Source organism: Gekko japonicus, unplaced genomic scaffold, assembly GCF_001447785.1.
Source record: "Gekko japonicus isolate JY-2015 unplaced genomic scaffold, Gekko_japonicus_V1.1 scaffold127, whole genome shotgun sequence".
Taxonomy (NCBI): Eukaryota; Metazoa; Chordata; class Lepidosauria; order Squamata; family Gekkonidae; genus Gekko; species Gekko japonicus.
In genome coordinates, this window is record NW_015170891.1 from 1,086,079 (window position 1) to 1,110,511 (window position 24,433).

General features: G+C 45.1%; 1 protein-coding gene across 7 annotated transcripts in view; it reads left to right on the forward strand.

The window, feature by feature from the left end:
• Positions 1 to 24,433, forward strand: part of STRBP (spermatid perinuclear RNA binding protein) — a 95,977-nt gene that overhangs the window by 28,038 nt on the left and 43,506 nt on the right. For all 7 annotated transcript variants that reach the window (XM_015418443.1, XM_015418442.1, XM_015418447.1 and 4 more), the window contains exons 2-3: positions 21,697 to 21,881; positions 23,163 to 23,380. In XM_015418443.1, the coding sequence (XP_015273929.1) occupies positions 21,879 to 21,881; positions 23,163 to 23,380 (221 nt within the window). In that variant the 5' untranslated portion in view covers positions 21,697 to 21,878. The remainder of the gene's footprint in view (positions 1 to 21,696; positions 21,882 to 23,162; positions 23,381 to 24,433) is intronic.

A 24,433-nucleotide genomic window follows, 5' to 3' on the forward strand; every position in this document is an offset into this window, starting at 1 on the left:
ACATGTGTAGAGTGCAAAGCTGTGATAGATTGCCCCCCACGTGTGGTAATAGGGCAATGGGAGGTGCAGCAACTAGGCAGGGCCTCTAAAAGTGCAGGTATGGAGCGTTAGACGTATGACAGGAGATACTTCTGAGCGTCATTGTGGCAGTCGGTGGTTACTCAGTTTGTAATTAGCACCCTTGGGGAGCAAGGGGAAGGGGTGCATCGCCTGAGAGGGTTTTTCTGACTTCCCAGGGGTCCAATCAGAAGGAACAAGGAATCTATTCCTTCATATGGTGCATAGGTGATATTTGTTTGGGAGGTGTGCTTGATTGATAATAGCTGTAATGAGACATAAAGGAAGGGAGATAATCTCCTAGATCCATTGCATCATCCTGTGGCAGTGGGTTCTATAGGATCTCTCCCTGTGACAATCCCAGTAGTTGGAGGCATGCCATTCTTTGTCATTGGTGTATCTGCATGCACGTGCACCTTCAGTAGTAGCTGGAGATCCATTTTCAAGCCCGAATTAAGTTCCCTTCTACTTCCTCCCCTGTGCACACAGTAATAGGGCGAGGTGGGAGGGGGTGCACAGGCAGGACTGAGTGTGAAGTCTGTGCTGATAGGTGGTGATGCCTGAGTTGAAACTGGACCATTAATTTTCTGGCACAAGAATTTAAAGTCGAATAGGCCTAAGGGGGAATCTGTAGTGATCTATGCCATTAAGAAAGACAGATTTTAGAGGAGGGTTATGTCTAGTTCTTTGGGGAATGTTAGCAGTGGGAGCATTTGTGCAAACCACAGGGCAGGTGCTGAAGGTCTACTGTTCAGGAAACACAGACCAGAGTAAATGAGGAAGTTTCAGTATCTGCTACACTTGCTCCTTGGAGCTGGCACTCTGTGACTTCTGAAATCTGGCGCAAACAAAGAATGAAAAAAGGGGGAGAGACCTCTGTAGGAAACCACAAAAGGCACTGAGTACCAGAGGCCACACAAAAGGGGGGGGGGGGGGAAGGCTGATATACTGAACTGTGTACAAACCAATTATTGATATATAGTGCAATTAGTGAAAACAGTTACTGTAGACAGTGCATGATACAGTAAACTAAAGACCATTAGGGTGTAAAAATTCCGTGCATGATACAGTGAATTATGACAAATTATGACAAACAGTAATGTATAACAATTGACAGTCTACCAACTAATTAAGACACTGTTTTGATACCTTCTTCAGGATTGTTTCTTTTACAGTCCCATTGCAGAATGACCTTGTACAGTTGTTGTAGACTGTTGTTTAGATCAGACAATCATAGAGGAAAAAGGGGAAGTCCCCGCTGCATGCGGATACTTATTTCTACAGATAGGGGGCACACTCTACTGACTCAGGGGACTCTGTGGGTCTTCAGGGGAAAAAAAACAACCTTGGGGAGGGTTGAATACTTCCCCCCCCCCAATACCTTTTGTGATGGCTGTCACACAGGGATCTAGTCCAGGCCCCACCGCATCTACAGTGAGAGATAGACTGGCTGATAGCCAGATAGAGAGGGTAGGAAGCAAAAAGCAGGACTGGAGCTTAGATTGAGAAGGATTCCTCCTGCAGTATGAATGGCCAAATAGCAGGGGTTTGGAGCTGGGACTGGGATTGCCCATTCCAGGTTGGGAAATTCCTGGAGATTCTGTGGTAAAGTCTGAGGAGTGCAGAGTTTGGCCTCAGCTGCATTTAATGCCAAAGAGTCCACCTGTTTTATCCAGGGGGACAGATCTCTGTTGTCTGGAGTTCAGCTGTAATTCTGGGGGATCTCCAGGTCCCACTTGATACCACCTGACTTGCATGATTCAACTAGGCCTGGTTTCTAGCTGCTGTTCAACAGTAGCCACCCTATGAAAGTCAGTGTAGTACAATGGTTAGAACTTCAGAAGTAGGGTTTGCAAGACCTAGGTTTAGATCCCCATCTTGCTGTGGAAGCTAACTGGGTGATTTTGGACCAGTGACATACTTTCAGCCCAGCCTACCTCATAGGTTTGTTGTGTGGATAAAAAGAAGGAGAGAATAATGTAAATTGCTATAGTCCCCACTGTGGAGAAAGAGCATTGTTTTCCTTGGTAGAAGCTGCAAGGGGGAAAGGAGACGGAAAGCTGAAGGTAGGTTGGCTGTTGGGTGGGAAGGAGATAGGATGCCTGGGGAGTAGGGGGTTGAGGGAGTAGGGGGTTGACTCCACCCTTCAAAGCAGTTCTTCATGGGAACTAGTGTTGCCAACCGCCAGATGAGGGCTGGAGTTCCCCTGAATTCCAGCTGATCTCTAGATGGCAGAAATCAGTCCCCCTGGAGAAAATGGCTGTGTTGAAGGGTGGAGTTTATGGTATTATACCCTGCTGAGGTCACTTTCAAGCTCAAACCTCATCCTCCCAAGGCTCCACTCCCAAATATCCAGGAGTTTCCCAACATGGAGCTGGCAACCCTAAGAGGAACAGATCTCTGTATTTGGGCAATCTGTTGTGTTTCCTGGAGAGTGGCTGCTCCCACTGAGGCTGTGGGGAGGGAGGAAGTAGGTGGGAGGTTGGGAGAGTGACAGGGGAAGAAAGAGTGATGGGGTGGGAGCAGAAAGGAAGTGGCAGGCACGGAGGGGAGAGAGAGAGTAAGAAAAGGGGTGGCAGGAAGGGGAAAGTGTGTGAAAGAAGTAGGGGGGAGAGGGGAAGAAACAGAGGGAATGGGATAGCTGCTCCTGCAGGTTTCTTGCAGGTCCCCATTTGTACAGTTCTGAGAATATTTCATGTACAGCTCTGGTGAGTGAAACTAAAAAACAATCACGTTTTTATCTGTCTCTCTCTTCAAGGGTCTCTGGGCATCATGCAAGTTTCTTTCCTCTTCCTGTGTATCCACAGCAACCTCTATGATACTTTAGGCTTAGAGAGAGTGGTTAGCTGAATGGATCTCTTAGGCTGCAATCATAACAAACTAAATAATCCACTTTCAATGCATTTTCCAACTGGATTACAGTTCACACAGTAAAATTCAGTTGGAAAATGGATTGAAAATGGATTGAAAGTGGATTATTTAGTGTGTGCGATTGCAGTGTGTGCGATTGCGATTGCAGTCTAAGTCTAACAGCTATACTGCAGTATCATCTAACTGCTAGTTTGGTTCCAAAAGCACACCACATCTCTGCTCAAAGTTAGGTCCTTAGAGATGCTACAGTGTTGGCATTTGGTGGGCACTAATGTGCTCTCAAATCATGAACAGCCCCTTCTGACAGTTCTTTCAATGCCCTTGGTCTGTGTATCATGGAGATGCCCAGTTTAGGCTCTGAGATCAGCAGCCTTTTGAGTGTTGCTTGATTCTGCACTTTACTGAGGACCCCAAAAAGGGGAAAACAGCCTTTCTTTTACTTCCACAGAGCAATCATGCATAGTTGCAGCTACCCTTTTTCCCCTATGGGAGCACACCAGAGGAACACTTGCTTTAACTGACATCAGGCTTGTTTCTAAACGACAGATCTGCGTGATGTCATCCAAAGCAGTTTGAACTGAGCAAAACACAGAAGTCACTCTGAAACTTGATGCTTAATCAGCAGTGTCTTGTCCCGCATGCAGTGTGTCACATAATTCATCCTTGAAAAATGATGCTGCATCATCCTTTTCTTGTTACAATTGTAGGGTGATAGAGTTAGAAGAAACAGAGAGGGTCTTTGGTGCAATCCTCGCCTCTGGCTGCAAAGTGGAACCGAGCCCCCTGGTACACCTTGCAGATCAACCTGTGCTGTGGTTGAAATGATTCTGTTATATCTTTTAATCCTGCATTTAAGAGAAAAACAGCTTCCCAAAGCAGGTGACATTTCACTTATACATTGCTGTTGGTAGGCATGGTATGTAAATCAAAATAAAGACACAGGGCCTTTATTCAGGCTTGTACATTAATTAGGGCCAAAACAGATATGGTAAAGATTGTATTGTGGGCAGAGCCCCGATTCAGTTTAGGGCTACACAGGGAGAGAAGAGGGGATCTAAGTTTTTGACACCCACCAGGTTACACTAAACCGAGACTTTCTGCTCTGTTAGCTTTTTAAAGGAAAAATACAAGTTATCCTCGTATTATTTAGATACTTACATCCCATTTTTCTCCACAATGTGCCCCCAAGGTGGCTACTAACAGCATTCTCTCCTCCTCTTTTTTATTCTTATAACAATGACCCTGTGAAGAAAGTTTAGCTGAGAGAAAGTGACTGGCCAGAGGTCATTCAGCAGACTTCAATGGCAGAACAGGGATTCCAGCTTGGGTTTTCCAAATTCTCGACTGACAACTGCTGCATCGTGCTAGTGTATTAGGAAGTATAATTTCCCCCCTTTGAAACTGGGCTCCCTTTTCAATTGGCAGTGTTTCAGTTGGTGAAATTGAGCATGGATTGAAGGATTAAATCCCTTTCCAAGCCCTAATCTGAATCCAGGTAGTAAAAATGTATGAAGCTACTCTATATGGAATCAGACCCTTGGTCCACCAAGGTTAGTATTATTTGCTCTGACTGGCAGTAGGTTTCCAAGGTATTAGGTTGAGGTCTTTCTACATCACCTTTCAACTGATCCTTTTCATTGGGGTTGAACCTGGGACCTTCTGCATGCCAAGCAGATGCTTTACCACTGAGCCATAGCCCTTCCCCAGTAAACAGCTGAGTTTATTTTACAGATTAATGGAGATCAGTGATCTTTATTGCATGTGTTTTGTCCCTGAAAGATAGGCTGTGCAAGGAAAGATGAGTGAAAAGATAGAGGAATGCTTTAATAAAAGAGGAGAGTTGTTAGTGAGAACTTCCATTCCTTTGGCACCAGGTTCCTTCGGGTCCTTGTTGAGACAGAGGTGAAGCATTTCTAGAGCTGGAAGGGACCACATAGACATTCTAGTCCAATCCTCTACAACAGTGGTGACAGGGACCATGTGCCTCTGTGGTTTAGGCCAATGACAGTTGAAGTAGTGTTCTTCCTTACAGGCAAGGGGAAGCAAGTTCCCTGCAGCTGCTTGACTTCAGTCTTGCATTGTCTGTTTCGTAAAGCAACCAGAAATATCTATATTCTCACCACTATGTTTTAAAGTTGCACGGCAAATGTGCATACTCTGAATCTCTTAATAGGCGAGGAATAACTAACTGGTCATACAGAACAGCTAGATCTGAGTCTAGTAGCACCTTAGAAGTCAAAGCTCCCTTTGTCACATAGGAATCGGAATGGAGATTTCTGAGTCTTTATACTCAGAAATCTCCATTCCATCAAAAATATTTACAAAAACTTTTATTTTATATGGATACAGACAAATACTATAAGGGTACTGTTAGGAATATACAAGTATACTTTCCATTTTTAGAACTATTAAATTACAATAAAGAAAAGCAGTTATGAGGATCAGTGTCTTAAATTGAGTCCTGATTTCTCCGGTGGTCTGTAAAGAGATTCCATGCATTGACAAAATCAAGTTTAGCTTGTCTATCATCCCTTAAATGAACACGTGCACTCAACATGGACATTTGAGGACCTGGTGCGCTCACAACTGCTGTGTATCAAAAGGCAAGAGCAGGTGCAATGCAGAAAGGTGCCTACAGAACAAAATGACTGGATATTTAATGCAAGTAGGGTATGCCACGAATTTGGAAGTGGGTGGAGGTGATACTCAGGACTCTGCTATGCTACCCTAGCAAAACTTTCCATCTTGACTAGTACATTCCCGAGAACGAGTAGAATCCATTGATGGGGCCCAGAATATAAGACATGAAGCAGTTTAGCTCCTGAGGTAGCTGATCTGTATCCTCAAACTTGGAAGATGCTTGATTGAAAGAGAGAGTCTGATCTGTATCCTCAAACTTGGAAGATGCTTGATTGAAAGAGAGAGTCTGAAGCTGGATCATCTCTTACCTTAACAGAATGCCCCAATCTGAATTGCCATAATGCTAGAGATCATGAAGGTCAGCACAGACCAAGCCAGTGGAAAAGGCATTTTCTGTTTCATGCTAATAGTCTTGGGCCTATTTATAAAAATGTTACTATTGGAGAAGAAGAATTAATCTTGTTTGCACTATTTCCAAATTAAAGAAGTTCTAAAGCCTTTGTTTATTTTTTAAGGATGTTTATTTTTATTCCCTGTGCTACTTGTCCTTACCAAAAGAAATACAGTAGCTGCAGCTGTTTCCCATCCCCTCTTGAATTACCTCTTGGGCTGTCCTGGATTGGTAATACTTTGAACAAGTTGGCACTCTTCCTTTCCTTTCATGCTGCAAATCTGCACTGGCACCCTGGCCTCCTCCTTGTCTCTGTTAGCTGGTTTAAAGATTAATGAGCCTTCACTTAAATGCACTGCTAGCTTGTCAGGCCCCGCCTCAATGGTTTTATGCATTTTTAAAAGGGGATGCAAACATAAGGGAAGCCAAGAATTAAAAAAATGCAATTGGTAAAAGGTTCAGACGTCACTCCTAAGTGGATCGTGGAAGCCTCTTACATGCTTCCGTCGCCACTGCCACTTCCGCCAAACATTTTAGGGAGGCAGCAGTTCAAAAAATCTTGGAACTCAACAATGCACACAGTTTATTCTGTTCCTACTGTCTGTTATGTATTTAATTTATAGCCTTGTGTGTTCTTTTGTTAAAATATTTAAGTACATTTGGCTGCAGGCATATGATTCCCCCACACACAAGAGGGTAAATAGTGCATTTAAGAAGAATTGCTAATGATATGTATACTCATCCTATTTGTTTATTTGCTTCTAGTAAACAGGTATTTGTATCTTATCCAAAGCCTGTTTGACCAGAAGCGGTCATGGACCAAGAGTGACTGTGCATGCATGCATGATATGTATACTCACAACTGAGAACAAAGTCCCTCTCAAGCCACTTTCTCTTAAGAGCTGTTGTTCATCTCCATCTGGGCTTATACAGTGTAAAGGCAGATTTGGGAGAGGGAGCCATATGAAGTCTACTGGAGCCCAAATAAGAGTGTGTCATAGCACTGTGAATACTAACCAATTTATTATGGCATAAACTTGCATAGGGCAGAGTTCAGTTCATCAAATGCATGAATTGTTACATTCAGTAGGGGAAGATATATTCACATACATGAAAATCTATAAGCAGCAGAAAGGCAATGAGTGAAGTGAATGACTTTATTGCAAAGAGAGGTCAGGAGGCCTAGTTTCCCAGGACATACACCCACTCTTCAGTGAGCTGTTTACTTATTTGACTGAAGTTCATTTTCATCTGTGTGCTGCAGTGTAATTAGTACATGTATGTCCTGGGAAACTGGGTCTTCTGACCTCCCTTTGCAATAACTCTCCCCCCCTGTTGCCGTTCTGCTGTTTGTCAGATGCTCGGTTGGCACTCACATATATACATTAAAGAACCTAAAAGGTTAAATATATACAAATAGGAAGGCCCAATCTTAAAATCAAAAGATATAGAACATTAACATATAGATAATACAGGTTACCAAAATACATGTGTTTATTACAAATGATTTAAAAACAGTTAGGGGCCCAAATGTAGCCTCAATAAGAATTAATTTCATACGTTATTCATAAACCAGGACCTTATGTGACCTGATGCATTTTGGCCAACTGGCCCTCTTCAGTGGTCAAGCATAAATAATACATGTAGGCTCAATGTTGCAATAGTAAAATATTAATCAATATAGGACCAAGTGAACATTATAATTATCAGTGGTTCAAGGCTAAGGTGTACAGTAGAGGTCCTAATCAGGTGCATATACCTTAGATGGTACTGCAATAATACGCTTTCCTATTTTTATCCTAAAAATGCAATTTCAAATGCGATCTAGAGCTCGTGTGTCGTAATGGTGTGTAGAGCTGTTTTCGGGGGGGGGGGGTTTGCTATAAAGGTCTGTTTAGACTAGGGTTGCCAGGCCCCCACCCGGCAACCCCCAGGAGCATTTTGAGGTCAGGTACATTGATGTCACTTCCAGTAAAAACCCAGAAGTGACAACATGACATGGGGTGTGTGCTCTAGGAATTGCAAAATGAAACCATAGATTTTTTTTTGCAAATCCTAGAGCATCCCCAATGCCATGATATCATTTCCTGTTTTGCCAGAGGTGATGTCAGCACACCAGCACCCAAAATTTGTTGCTGTTTTCTCCTGCTTGCTGTTCAGGTGCCAGCAAGTAAGATCAAGGTTTGATGGGAAATCTTCTGCTATAAGGAGGTCCCAACGTAGGGGTTGTGCAATATGGCATTAAGCAGAAACAGGTGGAAGAGGGAAGAGTAATGGGCTTTTGTGAACAGTTGCTCAGGAAAATTCTGTAAGTATCCAGGCCATCGTAAAAAGAACTGAGAGCAAGCACAGACAGGGCTGTGTGGCGGGTGAACAGACAGACTGGTTCAATCTGACTTTGGGGTTTCCTGCCATTTGGCTCCTGAGTTGGATTTTGGGTAGACCATCACATTTTTCTTTATCGACTTGTGTGTTGGCAGCTAGTCCACAGTTCCTTCAGCTATTGTTGGTATTCCAGGGGTATACTTTTTTTAAAAAAAGCTTTCTATGCAGCAAACAGAATTTCTCCTGTGACGGCTCTCTAAGGCAGCCTTTGATATTTTGTTATCCCTGATGAGATTTATTTATTTATTTCATTTTATATCCCGCCTTGCCTGATGGAGCTGTGAATAGAACCTCTCTCGTTCCGTTAGAACCCATTTGGGTTCTGTGCGCCTTGGTGTTTAGTCTTGCCGGCCACTGTGGGTTGGCAGGAGCTGGAACTAGAGATGGGAGCTCACTCCATCATGCGGCACCCGGGTCTCGAACTGCTGAACTACTGACCTTCCACAGCCTGCAGTTCAGCATCTTAACCACTTGAGCCACCACAGCTCAAGTGGTTTACTAGAGTTTAATAAATAAATGATGCCCTCCCCCCATTCTGTTGGGATCATTATTTCTGGATGTCTGGAACTGCTTTACACTCATTCTAATCCTGGTCTACAGAGAAGGGTGTTTTTTGTGGTTTTTTGTGGGGGTTTTGCAGATAATGTTAACTGGAAATGCTGAGGATTGAACCAGAGACCTTCAGCATGCCAAGCAGATGCTCTACCACTAAGCTACAGGCCCTCCCCACTTATGTGACCCTATGAAACTGCCTTCTACTGAGCCACCTATTAGTCCATCTAGTTCAAAATTGTCAGCAGGGACTCAAGCAAAGAAAGGCCTTTCACACCACCGGCTAACTGAGGGTTCGTACCTGACATTCAGAGCTCCAGTCATGGAACTCCCAATATCATGGCTATTGGAGTCCTCAAATCTTTTAACTAGAGATGCTAGGGTTCAGAAATATTGTTATACTTAATATTAGGTGGTTATGTTTAACTCAAGCTCCTCGGATGACCATATGACATTATCCAGCCCTGCTTATGCAGGTTATGGCCTGGAAGTCTGTGCACCTGTAGGAAGGGCTTGGGTGGTGGTGGTGGGGAAAGAATATCCTTCTGGTGTTTGGATGCCGATGTCATGGTGCCTGGGAATTTGAAATGCATTTCCATCCCTGCCCTCGTGGTTTGCACTCCACCAGGAACTACTTTGCTTGTAAATAATGTGAACTTGGGTTCCATTTGCTCATTTCCAGAAAAAGAGGGGTACTTTTAAAAACAAACAAACAAAATTATGCAGAGTCTGAAATGGGCAATATGTATAAATGACAGCCAGTATCCGAAGAGCTGCTTTAGGCACATCTAAGAGCTTGCAATATGCTCAGTGGGATCTCTTGACATTTTTGCTTCAAAGATGAAGCACTCTCACCACTCCCTCCTTACCCCATATCTGGTTAGAGGGCTGTGGTTCGAGGAACACAGGTCCAATACCACCACCCATCTCCCACCCCACTTGGACAAATGTGTCTAGGCAAGCAGTTCCTTTCCAGCCTTTCACTACTGAACTCTGTGCCAGCTGTTAATGCCTGGACTTGGGTTGTGCAGCCATAGATTTGCAGGATGCAGCCCTGCTTATTACTTGTGCTCGTACTGGTCTATGCGCTCCTATGCAAAGTATTCCTCTTAAGGTATGGAAATGTTTGAGGTATCCTGGAGAAGCCAAATTTTTAGGAATGTGTAGGCTTACTGTGATTTCTATCACCCTTGTGAGTCTATTCTGCTGACAGCGTTTTAGTCTTCAGAGAGAATTGCACAGTTATCATCTAGAAAGGAATCTGTTACCTTTGTAATCTAGGTGAGATATCCTTCTTCTGGAACTAGAAATGTTGTCTGGATGTTTTTTTTCTGTGTGCAGGAGTAGGCAAGGATGATGGTCCCATGTTATTTGTGAAAACGTTTTAAAGGGGTAGCATGTGGGAGAGCTTTCTTTCTTATTGCTTAAACACAGTATGGGACAATGGTCCTTGGGAGGCTACAGAGGAAAGTACCTCCTTGGATTAACCCCCCCCCTCCCCAGCATCTTGGCAGAACTGTGCTTAAACCACAAGGTCTTCCTTTGGAAACAGGACCAGCCAGGGGTCATTTCATAGAAAAAGAGGTGCAGGAGCTCATTAGCATAACTCATTAGCATAACTGATTTGCATATGCCACATCCCCTGACATCACTGGAAGTGTGTCAGAAGGCAACACCCACCGCTCAGGCTCCACTGGACTGTTTTGGATTGCTAGCTATTGGGGAGGAACATGCAGATCTGTCCTCACAGAGGAGGGAGAGCTTGTACCTGAATAAAATTTGGTCTTAAAGGTGCTACTGGACTGTTTTGGGCCGGGGGGGGGGGGGCTCTGCAACTTCTTGCTCTGACTGAGGGCTGCTGGGAGCAGGGGGTGGGGCTTGTTGCATGTGCCCGCCCCCTGAGCTCTTTATTTCCGGAGCTCTGCTCCTGTGCGCTTTTGCAGGAAATGACCCCTGGGACCAGCATGTTAACGGTAATTGATGTCTGACATGTAGTGGGCACCAGCTTTTGTCCAGCCCAGCAATGAAGTTGCCATTCCCTGCAGGAGCCTTGGCATTTGGCATGGTGCAAGAAGTTGCTGGGAACATTTTACCTCCTCCAGGTCAGGGCAAATTGTAACATTTATTAAAACTGAACTAAGTCTAGGATTCAAAGAGCCCCGTGGCTAGTTCTGCATACCCAAGGGGGCTTTGGATGTCTGTATTTTTCAGCTGGTAGTATCTCTTGTGATATAGCAAGCCACTTTTAATACTGAGGGAAGTTTCAAAACTATTTTGACACAGGAAAAGGGGCACCCGCTGTTTCAAGAAGTCAAAAAACTCACTGGACATGCAAAAACCCATTTCAACATGTGTCTAAACTGACTTTTTATTGGGTATGGTACAGCCTGAGAGCTCAGAGCAATGCATATAGTCCCTTCCTCCTTCACTTTTTCTTCACAACAGTTTCATGAAGTAGGTTAGGCTGTGGAAGAGCAACTGGCCCAAAGTCACCACATTATCTTCATGGCAGAGTAGGAATTTGAACGCAGATCTTACTGGTTATAGTCAGACCAATACCACTACACAATACTGGCTGTCCTGTTAAGTGTGCGGACTCCAATCTGGGAGAACCTGGTTTGATTCCCTACTCCTCCACTTGCACCTGCTGGATGACCTTGGGCAAGCCATAGTTCTGGCACAGCTGTTCTTGAAAAAGAGCAGTTTCTGTCAGAAGCACTCTCAGCCCCACCTACCTCACAGGGTGTCTGTTGTGGGGAGGGGAAGGGAAAGGAGATTGTAAGCCTCTCTGAGACTCCTTTGGATAGTGAAGGGTGGGGTATAGATCCAATCTCCTCCTCTTCTTCAGTTCTGGCCTTAAGCTACAGAATTTTAAACACACAGACAAAAGTTGGAGTCGGAAAAGTATTTCAGATGCCTACACGTCAGTGTCATATGTTTAAGCCCTTGGATATTTGCAGTCCTGCAATAAATACCAGTAGAGCTGCGGTGGCTCAAGTGGTTAAGATGCTGAACTGCAGGCTGTGGAAGGTCAGTAGTTCAGCAGTTCAAGACCCGGGTGCCGCATGATGGAGTGAGCTCCCATCTCTAGTTCCAGCTCCTGCCAACCTACCAGTTCGAAAGCAAGAAATTGCAAGTAGATAAATAGGTACCGCTTCGGTGGGAAGGTAACAGCGTTCCGTGCACCTTGGTGTTTAGTCATGTCGGCCACATGACCACGGAAACGTCTTCGGACAGCGCTGGCTCTTCGGCTTTGAAACGGAGATGAGCACCGCAACCCTAGAGTCGGATTCGACTGGCTTTCGAGCAAGGGAACCTTTACCTTTACCTAATAAATACCAGCTAGGTTTAAAATCCATATTAGTATGTGTGCACCTCCAGAAAGTCTTCCTAGCATCTTAGGGCAGAGCAATAGCTCTATGTGTTTGGCAGCTCCAGTGCAAGAATCTTGTGCAGTAGTACTGAGAAAGGCCTCTGCCAGAGAACTTTGTAGATATACTGCCAAGTGAAGTAGGTGGTTGATTGGTCTGACAGCGGCTCTAGCAAAATTTTGCCTCGTAGCAGATTCTCTGTTTTTAAAATTCTGTTTTCCTGTTAAACTTGCGTTTTTACTTTGGTCAGCACTGCGGATCTTGTTCTGGCTACTGGCCTGAGTGTGTCTGAAAAGTTGTTGAAAGAGTTCAATTATACCATCAACATCCAGCGTCAAAGCACAAGCCGCTCTGAGTAGCTCCTTGTCTCTTCTGACCCAGATACACAGTTTCCCACTGTGACGGATGCTGCCAGAAAGAGGATTGGACAGAGGCCAGAAATTAAAATTATACTGCAGAAGGAACACGATGCGCTTTCTAATTTTTGGCGCTGTGTGTGAGATATGGGAAGAATTACCTGCAAAAGACATCTGCTGCTTGGGGTGTGGAACAGGAATGGAAATCTACATGCAGTTAACACTCATGGGTTCCTGAATTCTTCTCCCTCACCCCCAATAAATTTGTAGAGAAAGAACCAGTGGTAGTGGGTTTCCCTTTTTGAAGTGCCCAGACCAGCTTGGAGGCAAATAGGCTTCGCCTGAGAAGCTGCATGCCTTTTAACCCTTAAAGCTCAAGGTGTAGAGGTTGTAGCCAGGGGCTCCTGAAGTAGCTTCCACTGGGGATTACTGGCTGACTGCCAAGTACCTCGGTATTGTTTCTGTTCTCAGTAGTGACTCAATGGGAATGCTGTCTGCATGGAAACAACCAGCTGCTTGCTGTGTGTCTGAGTGGGGATAGAAAGAAGCTCTTCCAGTCCCTAGGACTTGAAGGGATGTGGCATAGTTTGGTGTAGTGGTTAAGTGCACGGACTCTAATCTGGGAGAACCGGGTTTGATTCCCCACTCCTCCACTTGCACCTGCTGGATGACCTTGGGCAAGCCATAGTTCTGGCACAGCTGTTCTTGAAAAAGAGCAGTTTCTGTCAAAGCTCTCTCAGCCCCACCTACCTCACAGGGTGTCTGTTGTGGGGAGGGGAAGGGAAAGGAGTTTGTAAGCCACTCTGAGACTCCTTTAGGTAGTGAAGGGCAGGGTATAAACGCCTCCTCCTCCTCGTTTCTATCCTGCCTCCTATGCTGAAGCTATCTCCCAGTGGAGATATTGAAAGAGGCAGGTGGGGTTGTTGGCTTGGTGAGTCTACTTGCCTACTGAAGGTTCCACAGTGCAATTCAGCACCAGGATTTCAGTATATAATGGCCAGGACTCACTTTGTGATGATTCAGAGGAAGGGCTTGCAGCCAACTGGGCACTGCTACATTCTTGATTTCTTTTTTCCACCCTCTAAATCATTCTGTGTGAGTTGCAGCACATTCTGCTGCTATGTTTTCTGCTAAGAAATACTGCAACTCAGTGAGTGCCTTTATGTGGTGGGCATTGGTGAAGGGATGATGTCATGCTGTGGGCGGACTTAAATGCAAAAGATCAGTGTGATAAAAGGCTGGGCGGCACCTCACCTTCAAAGGAGGGAATCAGTTACTGAGAATGTTGGGAATGTCAGGAACAAAAACCAACTAGAAATGCTGAGAGTCACCCAACACAGATCTGGCTTTGTGAACATATGATACTATTTTATAATGAACCAGGCCATTTGTCTGTTTTGCTCAGCATCGCTTCTTTTGCCTGGTAATGATTCTTAGAGTAGGGATGGGCACAAACTGGGAAAATTGAGGTTCAGCCTGGTTCGTGGTTCGTGAGATCCTACGAACCACAAACTGGGACGAACCTCCCATGCTTCGCAAACCGGTTCAGTTCATGAGGTTTGTGGATCTTCCCTTTCTCCTTTCTGCTGGCAACGGCTCGTTGAGGCCAGCAAAATGAAAGGGGAGGGGAGATCTTGCAAAAGCCATTAAAAGGGAACGTTCCCTTTACATGGCTTTTCGAAGGGAGTGCTGCTGCTGAGTGAAGTCCAAACAGCGAATTCACCACTTCCGGATAAACTCACTGCTTGGACTTCACTCAGCCGCGGCTCCCTCTTCTAAAAGCCATTTAAAGGGATTGTTCCCTTTAAATGACTTTTGCAAGCCATTTCAGTGATCCCTTTTGCTTCCCCCCAGCTTCTAAGCTGAAATGGCTGGAATAGATGCTGAAATTTAAATGCCTTCTCAGTTCGCTTGTGAGTCTGCTGATACGAACCACACAAACCCACCTGGGAGGTTTTTGGGAGGCTTGTGGGGCTCGTGAGGGTGGGATGGCACACTGAGGTTCGTGGACCATGAGCCGGGCCAAGTTCGTGATGAACTTTTGTTCATTATTTGGTTCATGCCCATTTCTATCTTAGAGTCTCAGGCAGAGAAAAGTCTTTCCAAGCCCTGTTGCCTGGGATTCTTTAACTGGAAATAAGTATTGAACTGGGACCTTCCACATGCAAAGCAATGCGTGTTAGAGATGCATATATGAAACTTCCTTATATCAGGTCAGGTCCTTGTTCCACCTAGTTCAGAAGGGTCTTTTGCAACGTCTGTTGTTTGAGATCTTTTCAGGGGAGCAGAGCTGAATTACATGGGCCAGAACCAACCTCTGTTAGAACTAAGTGAGGCCCATTGCAAAAGTATATGACTTCAGGCGGTACCCCACTATTTGGGAGAGGAGCAGAGCATTTATGCTTGGAGTCCTTGTGAAGCAGTTGCTGCTTCCCCTGTCAGGAAGCCTAGCCCAATCCCTCAACAGTAGGAAGTTCCTCCCTGAAATTCTAGTTCCTCCTCAAAGCTGTTGCTGTTGCATGCATTTGCTTTGGGCAGGTTACACCTTCTCCCTCCTTTCTTGTGGAAGTGATGAGTAGCTGCTGAAGGCGAGCTGAGAGTGCAGCAAATGCTTGGTGCAAGGTGGGAAGATGACTCACTGAGCCTCTTTTGGGTGCCATTTTTTAATTGATGGGGGGTGACTTCCCCTGTTTCCTTGCTCGTGGTGATACCACTGCTGGCACCCTCTTTCTTTCTGCTGCCTCTGATGGTGTACTTGTCAGGCCCTTCCCAGTTGTCTGAGCTGGCCTCACTTTGAGATGCAGGCAGTGTGGGGGTGGGGGCCATGGTTCTATCAATGCCTGCTGAGTTGTCAGAACTGGCAGTGGAGTCCATAGTTCACACCACATGTTTTGACAGGCCGCATGTGGCTCCTGGGCCATACATTGTACACATCCTGCTGTAACTGTAGATTCTGGGGACTGAACCTTTGCCTTTCTCCATGTAAAACAGGTGCTCTGCCACTGAGCCATGTTCATTCCAATAGCAGAGCACTGGTACATCTAACTCAGTCCTAGAAATCCTTTCAGTGAAGGTGCCTGAGCTCTTAAACTTGCAAACTGTGTGCTTTATCATTGAGCAGCTAGTTATTCCATGTGCTGCAACACAATGTTTCAGACATACAGCTTAAAGAAGGAGTCCCCAACTTTTTTGAGCCCAAAGGCACCTTTGGAATACCTACGCAGGGTGGTGAGCACAATAAAAAAATGACTGCTGCAGGAGGCAGAGCCAACCCCAAAATGCAAGGGAGTGAGGTTATGCATGACTCTAATAGTAACTTTTCAATAGTTCAGGCAGAAGCCCTGCGAAACAGGACGTATTTTTAAATTAATACATTGTTTAAAAAAATTTTTTTTTGCTTACCTGTGGTCATGTAGCAAAGATTGTTGTGCTGTGGCAGTAGCTCCTACTGAAGCAACTTTTAAAGAATCTGCATAGCCAATCAGATTTCCAGTGGCTAGTCAGAAGTTCTGCTGGGCAGAAGCCTCAACTGGCTCTGCCCACTTTCTAAAAACACTTGGTGGGCACCACGGTGCCCGTGAGCACCACATTGGGGACCCCTGGCTTGAGCGTTTCTAAAGAAGTACAGACGTGGCCCCTCTGCAGTGATACTTATTATTGCAAAGGAATTTCAGAAACAGATTGGAACAGGAGATTGCTGAATTAGAAATTATTACAACACTCAGGACAACGAAACTCCTAGAGCTTAACAGAGATATTGGCTTCTTATCTCATTACACACGCTAAGTCATTCTATTCTTACTTATACCCAGGTATTAAACTTTGTTAGTCGTATAGAGGCTACTGGACTTAAACTTGATTCTCACATCTGCCGTTAACTCTTTTATTATCTGTATGCCAACTTGCTGCTATTTGCATGTCCTACAATATGTGTTATTGCAATCTTAGCTATATTTATTGCTCAGTTAGTTATGCATCTTCAGTCTAATCAGCTCTTCCTGGCAACTAACCCCCTCCCCATAATATTTGCGGAAATCTGTTTCAGTGCATGTGAAGAAGTGTGCACGCGCTGAGTCTCTGTTCTCCCATGTACACAGGGTTGAGCTTGGTTTGTTTTGAGGGTACTGCCGGACTCTAGCTTCATTCTCACATATTTTTTGTTAATACATGCATTTATTTGCTAATTTGATGCTATCCTTTGATCTTACCAGCCTCCTGATCCAATTTCAGCTCTGCATATGCATCTTGGCTCTGAGTGGCCCCTCCTAATGGCTGCCCCCCCACTTTCTTTTTTCCTGTAAGTAACCCTTGAGTTGCCGCATGACGGAGTGAGCTCCCATCTCTGGTTCTAGCTCCTGCCAACCTAGCAGTTTGAAAGCAAGAAATTGCAAGTAGATAAATAGGTACCACTTTGGTGGGAAGGTAACAGCGTTCCGTGCGCCTTGGTGTTTAGTCGGCCACATGACCACGGAAACTTCTTCGGACAGCGCTGGCTCTTCGGCTTGGAAATGGAGTTGAGCACCGCAACCCTAGAGTCAGACTCAACTGGCTTTCGAGCAAGGGAACCTTTACCTTTACCTTTTTAACCCTTGAGGAGATTTTATTCCATTTGTCTGAAGAAGTGTGCTTTGCACATGAAAGCTTACACTTCGAATAAAACTTTGTTGGTCTTAAACATGCCACTGGACTCAAACTTTGTTCTGCTGCTTCAGACCAACAGAGCTCCCCACCTGAATTTTACTAAATACTTTCATAAACTGTGAAAGTTTCCTGCTCCAGGGAAATATTTTGTGGGGGAAGTCTCCTTGAAAGATTTTTCAACGCCCTCTAATGGAATGAATTTCTTAACTGGTTCAAATGCTGCAGGGTTTCGGCCTGCCCAGAAAGCTTTTGTTTCTCTGCTAGGAGGAAGGGCTGGTAGAACAAGCTTAAACAATGATACCTGTCAGACTTGTCCTGCTGCTTAATTAGACAAGAAGGTTCTTAAAAGCTGTATTGTTGCCGCCTCTCCAAAATTAGCCACAGGTTGTTGAGTGTTGGGGTTTTCTTCAGTGTGGAAAAGGTATGGTCCTCTGAGGTGCATTTGCGATTGCTTAGATGTTCCACTGGGTTTCCTGAAGATACTACCAGAAATTGATGCTTCCAGACTCCCTTGCAGAGGTGTGTTTTGATCCCGAGATAGTGCACAAATGCATTCTCTGTGCTATGACATCTATTTGGCAATTTCTCAAGACACCAGATTCTGTTCAGCTAAGCACCAAGAAGGGGCAGCTTGTGGGCACCAAAGAAGGACAGTAATTCAGTGTTGTTGGTGGCAAACTTCAAGGCTAGGAAATAATAAAATATTTTGCTGAGGTTGAGGCTGGAGGGAAGTTGGGACAGAAATGGGGGACAAGAAGGGAAATGCCAGGGTTGAATGTTGTGGGAGCAGGGAGTGGGATCTGATGGGGCTGTTTTGAGAACTAGCCTCGTTGAGCAATGGCTCTGAAGGTTTGTGGACTGGGAAGATGTATATAGATACTGAAAAATTCTGAGCATAATTAGACCAAAACCAAGTTTTGGAGGTCTTGTGTATTTTAGGAAGTGTAACATAGGAAGTTTGAGAACTGGATCACATCACCACATTGATTGGAGTCTTGGTTGCACTCTGTGAACCCAAGAATGCTCTTTTGTGTAGGAAATGGCTTTTTTTTAAGTTATTGCATGATGGTGTCATATGGTAGCAAAGGCAAGATGAGTAGCCCCATTCTTGCAAGAACCAGCGGCTATGCAAGCACACACCAGTAACCCAGCATCTGTCTCCAGAGGATTCACAGGAAAAGAGCTTCTGTGAAGATTTTACTGACAAAGACTTTAGGAGGGGCATTGTGGGGGTGGGGGGTGGAGAGAGATAATTTGTGTGCCAAAGGAATGCCCTGGGAATACTGGGCGGCAGTGTTCCAGTCCTGAATCCTTCCGTGCTTTTCTCTCATGTCTACGGCCTGTTTTCTCTCCAAGATGTGTGTCTCTGGAATCCATATTTCCAGCATGCCTAGTTGCCTCTTTTGTCCTCAAAATGTATACTCTCCTACCTCAGCCCTGCCCAGTTTTGTCCTGTCCTTTATGTCTAGGAATGCTGGCTTTAGGAGGAGGTTGCTCCTGCAAATGGCAGTGGATCTCAGGCACTGCCAAATCTATTTAGTGGTGTAAATTGGTCTTTCATTTTCCCCTTTAATTGGAAGACAAGCCCAGCCGAATCCTCTGTGTGCTCTCGTCACTTGTTTGACTCTCTCAGGGACACAACGGTTTAATTATTCTCTGTTGTGGCCCAGCTGCCAAAGGCGCCTTTGCTGCTTTCAAGTTGCTTCTCCTGCCTTGGCTGTTGTTGCCAAACAGAAGTTTGATAATCTCTCATTGTTTGGGAGACAGCACCTCATTTGAAGTGGTTTGATACTCAGGATTACAAGGTGCACCAGCAGAGTACATGTTTGCAGGTAGGGCAGATTTCTGCCTGATTAAAACAAACAGAAACCAAAATTTCCCCTTATTATTTAGATGCTTTCTAAACAAAAGTTCATATTTGTTGCTATAGCCATTACAATGGGTTGGATCTTACTGGTTCATTCTACTGGTGCCAGCACATTCCTCTGGCTCAGGGAGACGTCTGCCGACATGACAGGCTCTTCCAGTGGTGAAGGAGGCTCTTGCGTTGGCAGGACATGCCAGGAGGCAAAGGAATGTGCTGGTGTCAGTGGAACAGATGGGTAGTATCCAACCCATTTTGTTTTAAAATGGAACAGAACCTTCATACAACCTTGAGAGGGGGTGTGCAATAATTTCCTTAACAGTTCAATATTTTTTAACTATTTTTAGAAAGTGATATACAGCGCATTGTGTAGTTTGGCTAACTTATGACGTGCATAAGGTCTCTTTTCTGACTGCAGCCATGTCGGGGTTTTTTAGACAAGCATTGGTTAGCATCAACACCAGCAAGTGCTTCTTCTTTCCCGAGTTCCCTTCTGCTTTAGTATACTGTTTATGATACTTCACCTACCGCCATCCCACCCCAAAGCAAGTATTCTCCAGCAAAAGCAAGGGCTGATAGTAGCTACTGGGCAGATCAGTGTTCTTTATGAGGTCTTTGGTTGCTAGTTATAATTAGGGTACGGTTCCAACGGATGTAAAAGAGAAGTAAAGAGCTGGCCAGCTGGATCAATGGATTTGCTAGCTGGTAGAAGCCCCCAGAATTAAGCCATAATAGTATGAACCATTAGGCTGTATGATGACCAGCAAAGATGTTTTCTCCAGTTCTTTCCCCCCCTTAAAAAATAGAGCAAAAAGCAGCTTTTTATATCATAAGTTCAGTTTTAAGAGAGGGGGTTTCATTAAGTTTAAATGAAGCTATTTTAAAAAGAGATACTACAGCTGAAAGTTTAAAAATCCAGAGAAATCTGATTTTTAAAAAAAATCTTTTTAAAATCCATTCTGCTTGAGTGATTGAATTAAGGTGGTTGAGCTGTCTTTTAGGGGTTCCTTGTCCTCAGTAAATGATACTGCGTGGCCAGGGATTCCATAGCATGAATTCATAGATGTGCTTTTACCCATAAGCCCCCATTGCCATGTGGGGACTTCAGCTTTCCACAAAGAGGTGGAATGCTTCACTCACAGAATGAAGATGTGTTATTGGTGCATCTTCCGATGCTAAAGTGAACAAAGCAGTTGCTTCTCTTGCAGACTGCCTCCTGTGCTTTGGAAGCCCAGTTGAGCATAGTATTGAGTGGAGGTGTCTTTCCCTCCCTTATCATTTTCCTTATCTGTCACCATTTCATTCTAAAGCATATCCTGCCTTAAAAGCCCCTGTATGTGTTGGGGGTGTGTGTACCCCACATGCAAATCTAGCTGTTGACCTCAGGCAATGTAAATTCTCAGGCAGGGATTATGTTTGCACATGCTGAATTAGTTAACAGAACTCTTCATCCACAATTAAAATATAGAAAAAAATTAAGAAATGTCATGGAGAGCATTGATAAAGGCTGAGAAAGGAGGACAGGATATGGGCGTTGTATGAGACTGTGAGAGGGGGCAACAGTAGGTGAGAAGGAAGGATGTGTGGAGGATGGCACTTTTTGGGTCTTGTTCATACACACAAAAACACACACTGCTTTCAGGTTGCTTGAACTTCTTCTAGACACTGCTGCATGTTTCCAGGCTTTTTCTCTTTGATCATGACAGTGAAAAGCTTGGATTATTTAGAATTATTTTTTTTTAATTGAAGCAGAGTTTTTTACAGTACTAAATGTTGCACCAGATGTCAGCTTTTCAGTTTTCCCATCTGTAAATGGGAATAATGGTGACCAGCTTCACAGGTTTTGTTGTTGGATGGAATACAATTAATGTTACACATTTCAAGTGCTGTGTTAATGGTCATAGTGGCAACAGTCTGTAGGGGCTGGGTGCATAGGATTGTTTGAAAATGAGGTCGGAGAAAAGTAATGGGGTAAGACCCTAATAGCTGAAAGTGCTTACCAACAGGTTGCATTACCATAACTTGGAGGTCCCCAGTCTTGTTGAATCTGTGGGTGCATTTGAAATATTGAGAGCGGGTAGTAGGCACCAGTCACACAATGGCTGCCATGGGGCTATTGTCCAATTTCAAAATTTTGTGAGGTTCAAACCCAGGCATCTTCCTGTCATGGAAGCAGCTGTTTCTGAATGGGTGTTCTCTGCCAGACACAAAGATGATGCCTCTTGGGTTCTTCAGAAACATATCCTACTCCACTGAGGTGGAAGAAAGACAGGGCGGGCTCTTTGCTTTGATGAGGAGATGCTTTGGAGAAAGAGCAGGCGGGCACCAAGAAACACACTGATGAGAGCCAGGGAGCACTGCCTTAATTCTTGCCTTCAGGTTTCAGAAGATCATGGGGGGTCCTGGCCCTTGGAGTTGATTGTTAACCCCCTTCTGTGGAGGCATCTGCCTGTCACTGAGACACTGGGGCATCCTTTCCATGCCCCGCTCTCAGTGGAAGCAATGAAAAAAGTGCAGTTTTCATGTTTATCTGAGCATAGCTTTCCTCCTTTTGTTTCTCTCTTGCAGGAGGTGTGTAGCAGAATCCAGTTTCCAGAGCTTTGTGCCTGTGTGACCTCCTGAGCCGTCAAGAGACTGAGAGGCTTATGAGGAGGTTCTGTCAGACGAAACAGTGCCTAGCAAAGACACCGAGGAGGAGGGAGAAGGAGAAACGGGAAAGGCACCGGAGCTGAAACATACTGTGGCCAGCCATGGTAGGGTCCTAGATGCTGATTCCAGAATGAGCGCGTACAAGCCAAGCCAGGGAACATGCTCTCTCCTGCTCTCCTCTCTACGCTGGTAACAAAAAGCGGTGTGAGTGGGGAAGAGGCTATGAACTGGTACTAAGTTAAAGGGCGGGCTGGCACAGTTTTTAAGCAGAGCAAAACGGGTTTGATTTATTGCCGGAGCCTCCTCAAAACCACTGAGCAGGAGGCTGCAGCGCATGAATTATTAAGTGCAAACACAGGGGATGCTCATAAATAACCTTTTTGAATAAAAGTGGCATTAGCAAGCTGTTGCCAGAATGGCTCAGGTGACCTTGAACTCCATCCGGTTACATAACCAAAAATGCTGACGCTCCTCTGCTTCCCACAAGGCAAAGTCGTTGCTGTACTTCTCTTATTGTTGGGGTGAGCTGTTGCGCTCATCTTCCAAGCACATTGATCCAGTGTAATTGTTAAACACTCCAGGGACGCCCTTTCCCCTTCTCCTGTTTCTATTGCAGAGCAGGAGGAATTGCTGTGCCTTCCTGGACCTAAGCTATTGCAGTGCTCTGCAGTTTCTCCTAAATCTATATTTTGGACACACAAAAAAAGTTTCAGGAGCAGAGAAAATGCATGGTGATGCACACGCAGTTAATGAATTCCTGCCTGCCAACTGATGGGAGAACAATCCATTGATTTTCTGGGTCCTCCAAATGTTATTGCTCAGAGGCAACGTGAAAAAAAATATATGTGGGTGCTGTGTCAGATGTAAGAGGGAATCTTTTGTAAGAATTCTGAGAGAAATTAATGTTACTATCCGATTCTAAATAAAGGCAGCCTGGGGTTCTGCAAACCACATGGTGAGAGCGTGGGGTTTTCACAGCTTTGGCACCATCCTGCTTCCCTGCTGCCCATCCTGTCTTCTCCTGTGGTGGCGGAACCAGGAGGCGGTGGGAGGCTGAACTCCGACTCTGCTGGGCACCATCAGGATAGAGCATTTCCTCCTCCACACAAGGGAACATAAGAGCTAGGAGGCAGATTACGGCTGAATGATCTGGACTTCCAGTTTCTTCTGAACCTACTTTACCTAGCTTTTGTTTTTCTTTGAAGGAGGCCCTGCAAGTACTAGGTCTGAGAGGGGCATGTGCTTTCCCTTGAATAAGTTCTAGGATGTCGTCCTACATCTTTTGTGAACTGTGACATCGTAATGTTCCCTAATTTACATGGCTGCCCCCCAGTTTGCAAATAACCCCTCCCCCCTTTCAATCCTTTTTTTGCCTCTCTTAACAGAGATCTATCCGATCATTCGCAAATGATGACCGGCATGTGATGATGAAACACGCAACCATTTATCCATCTCCAGAGGAACTCGAGGCTGTACAGACCATGGTTTCCACAGTTGAGTGTGCCCTTAAACAGGTCTCCGATTGGATGGACGAAACGAGCAAGTCCGCCAGGGCAGAGGGCAGCACAGATGGCAAAGAGGAAGCAGCAGACAGCAGTGGCAAGTGAGTGCATTCAGCCTTCCAGCAAATAGAGTCCAGGGGAAGCCACTTGCATTAAATTGGATTGGTACAATGTCGCCAAGGACTCAGGGTATTGCTTTTTGGCAGTGTGGAATGGGGGAGGGGTCCTGAGTATCTCTTGGGCTTCCGTGCCTGCCATTGATGCTCCAGGAATTTTGCGGGGATTCAGAAGGACAGCATCTCCATAGGCATTACTTGCTCTAGCACTTGGGGATGTCTTCCCAGCCACGGTTTGCGTGGAATGAAAGCAACGATTATGCTGTTGTCCGAAGTTTTCTCTCCTAGCTTAGCATTTCTGGTGACAGGCAAGAGGGCTCAGTGCTGGGGCTCACTGAAGCTGCAGGTGTGGCTCTAGGTGCCTTATGAAGGGAGGTAATATTTGCCTGTGTGACTTGTGATGAGATTCCTGCAGTTGCTGAATCAGGAGTGTGGCGGGGTTAAATAAGGCAAGGTGCTAATGCTGAAAGGGGCTTGGGTTAAGATCTGTCTGGCATTTGCGGCTCAGCTGCTGGAATTCCTTGCAGGCAGACAAATGGAGTGAGTGCTGCAACCCGTCACTGGAAAGGCATGTGGCTTTGCAGCCAGGCCAAGTTAATGGCTGTGGATGTGAATTGGCAGTACTGTCCGGTTTAGCCAGGAGGAGTAGCTTCACCAATAGAGTGAGAGGCACTTGTGCATCTGGCACGATGACAAATTGCAGTAAACACCTGTTGCTATGAGTCTGTATCTGCTTCCTCAGCCTGAATCAGTTTCTTATCCTTTAACCCTATCCTTCCAGTTTGGGAAACAGGTGGAACTAGCCCCCCCCCCCACTAGCCCTGACTTTAAAACATTGGGCTTTTAATGTTTTCAGAGCTGGTGTGAGCATGAGTAAAGACGTCATGCCTGTTTAAGTACACACCACAGACAGAAGGGCAAGTTTGCAAATTATCTGTACATAAAAGAAAAAATTGATTTGGTAACTGCTGTTTTAAGTGGTCTTAAAACACCATTTCCCTGCCTTGGCTCCCCCTCCCCCCATCTCTTGCCTGCTGA